The sequence below is a fragment of the Cyprinodon variegatus genome, unplaced genomic scaffold (genome assembly GCF_000732505.1).
Source record: "Cyprinodon variegatus isolate N-32 unplaced genomic scaffold, C_variegatus-1.0 Scaffold0, whole genome shotgun sequence".
Taxonomy (NCBI): Eukaryota; Metazoa; Chordata; class Actinopteri; order Cyprinodontiformes; family Cyprinodontidae; genus Cyprinodon; species Cyprinodon variegatus.
The window spans coordinates 2,314,417-2,317,390 of record NW_015150453.1 but is presented as its reverse complement, the minus strand read 5'-3'; the positions used below and the strand labels follow the sequence as shown (position 1 = coordinate 2,317,390).

Below are 2,974 nucleotides of genomic sequence, written 5' to 3'. Positions count from 1 at the left end.
CCAGAACGACACTGGCTTCCTCAATGAGCTCAACAACTTCTCCGAAAGATTTGAGGAGCTGAACTCCAACCCTGCGAGGAAAGTGACACCACACCCAGACGAACAGGCGCTCAGACTGGAAACATCAGCAGTGCGGAAAGTTCCGAGGAAGGTCAACGCGCGGAAAGCTGCAGGTCCTGACAACATTCCAGGTCGGCTGATCAAACAAATGCTTGGACCAGCTGACCCACGGGCTCACAGACATCTTCAACACCTCCCTGGACCAGGCCATCGTCCCATGGTGCTTCAAGTCTGCCACTGTCTTTTCGGTCCCAAAGCCAACCACCATCACGTGCCTTAACGACTTCTGCACGGTCGCACTCACATCCTCCATCATGAAGTGCTTCAAAAGACTTGTTAAGGACCACATTATCTCAACGCTCCCCCCATCACACAACCAGTTCAAGTTTGCATACCAGTCCAAGCACAGTGCGGAGGATGCAGTCTCCACTGCTCTCCACCTGAGCCTGGAGCGCCTGGAGGAGAAGAACACCCACGTGGGGATGCTGTTCCTGGACTTCAGCTCAGCATTCAACATGATCATCCCCCAGGACCTGGTAGGCAAACTGGGCCCCTTAGGAATAAACACCCCCCTCTGGCTGCTGGACTTCGTCACTGACAGAACCCAGGCTGTCAGAGTGGGGAACAACACCTCTGACGTCATCACCTTGAACACCGGCACCCCCCAGGGCTGTGTCCTGAGCTCCCTGCTGTTCACCCTGATGACCCACGACTGTCTTCCATGCCTCAGGTCCAATCACATCCTGAAGTACGCGAATGACACCACAGTAGTGAGCCTCATCCGGGACAACAACGAGGCGGCCTACTGTGAGGAGGTGCGGCATCTGGTGGACTGGTGCAGAGGGAACAACCTGATCCTTACGTCCAAAAGGCCAAAGAGATTATCATCAACTTCAGGAAATCCAGACCCACCCACACACCCCTCCTCATCAACGACTCAGCTTTGGATGTTGTCAGTAGCACCAAGTTCCTGGGGGTGCACATCACTGACAACCTCAGCTGGTCACCCCACATCTCCTCACTGGTGAAGAAGGGCCAGCAGCGCCTGCACTTCCTGCGTCGTATGAAGAGAGCATCCCTCCCGCCCCCCATCCTTCAGACCTTCTACACAATAAATTAATTTTGTATCAAGTAGTTTTACTGATAATGTTTGCTTGATAATGTTAAAACCTATTAACTTTTCAAGATTAGTTTTAACACCTTGTTGGCAAAACGCCAAGTCTATTATTGCTTTAACCAGAATAAAAAAATACCTTTAAAAGAAATCTAATTTCATAGAGATTGACTCTGAGTTTTAGAAGCTGCCTGTCATTGTCTATCCAAACATTTCAATAAATAAAAGCATTTTATAACTTCTTTTTGCATCATTTATGTAACGTTTATTTTGTTCCAAATCTGTTTTTAAAATAATATCAATCTGACTTAAGTCTAACTTATAAAGTTAATTGATGGCATAGATAAATTGATATTGCTCTATAAAACAGTACTTACAAAACACAGCGGCTATGACTCCCAACACCAAAATGATAATGAAAGTCACCAAGCAACAAGCCAGCATCTGACGGCAGCCATCTGTTCTCCCTGCTTCCTTCTCTGATAAAAGTCCTGCTGTGATTAAACAATGCATTTGATTAAATATCTATATTAAGCAAAGTTTATTCATCACAAAATGTGCTTTAAAACCAAACTTTATTTCAGTTGTTCTCCTATCCAGTCTTTATTAATTCTGGTAGCTCACACTAGAACCCATCATCTATTAAATTTTAAAAACTCATCCAAATAAAGCCCGAAACAAGTAAGATATTAAATTAATTTCTTACTCAAGATTGTTTTCTCTTTTATGTTCTTTGAGTTTGAGTTGTTTTCATCAGAATGTTTTAAGTACACCTTTTTATTAGAGTAAAAGTGGAGCAGACCCTCCAGCTAAAGGGCAATTTAGAGTGTAGTGCTTAACAAGTATTTCTAACCTGATCTAAATTGAATTGTATCTGACCCACAAATAATGAGAAATCTAGAACTTTATAGCATGTATTGGAAAAAGAACTTCCAACAGACCACCTGAGAATAAAGATAAAAAAATTAAATGTTAATAAAAAAACAAAACAAAAAAAAAATACAATCCACAAAAAATTTCTCTCTATTGCTGGAAAATATAACAGATCAGATACTGGGTTTTTGCCCTGTGCTAACAAACCAGAATATGTTATTTTTCTGTAGTTTAGATGAACTACTGCCCGTCTGGGTACTTTTCATTTAGCAGTCCTTGTCCAAAATAGATTTCTAGGAGATTATAAGCAATAAATTTAATGATTATTTAATTATTCCTTACATTTTTAAAACAAACGTTACTCGTTGCTCTTGGCTTCAGTTTAATGTTTATAAATATTTATTTTACGTCATGTGCTCCATCCAATGCAGATCATTGGCGCCATCCACATCTAGTGAAAACTAGTGTAATTGGATTGGAGTCATGTAACGCAAACACTCATTGGTTAGCTAAAGGAAATCATCAGAAGCAAGCAGGTGTTCTTCAAACTGCAAATGTGAATTGTCTATATGCCATGCTACAATGTAGGATTCAGAAAAAGATGCTGAAATGTCTGAAAGGTCGGACACAGGCGAGAGCGTATCGCCTTTATACTTTTATACTTCAAGTAATTTTTGGAGCACATACTTTTTCACTTTTACTTGAGTAAAGAAGTCAAGTTGATACTTTAACTTTTACCAGAGTATTTTTAAACTGCAGTATCTATACCTCTACTTAAGTAACAGATGTGTGTACTTTTGACACCACTGCCCAACAGTTCTGTTTGTGGACAGTTGTAACAAGCCAAAGAGAATCTGTTTATGCATTAAGGACAGCATGCAGTCTTTCTACAAGAACACCCACGATTGGGATTCAAACCCAGGATGT

At 41.3% G+C, this 2,974-nt stretch overlaps 1 protein-coding gene across 1 annotated transcript in view; it reads right to left on the bottom strand.

The window, feature by feature from the left end:
• The window catches only part of LOC107084441 (dromaiocalcin-1-like), a 5,203-nt gene extending 3,542 nt beyond the window's left edge, over nucleotides 1-1,661 (bottom strand). The window contains exon 1 of the mRNA XM_015374328.1: nucleotides 1,552-1,661. Coding sequence (XP_015229814.1) covers nucleotides 1,552-1,618 — 67 coding nt within the window. The 5' untranslated portion in view covers nucleotides 1,619-1,661. The remainder of the gene's footprint in view (nucleotides 1-1,551) is intronic.
• Nucleotides 1,662-2,974: the final 1,313 nt, after the last annotated feature.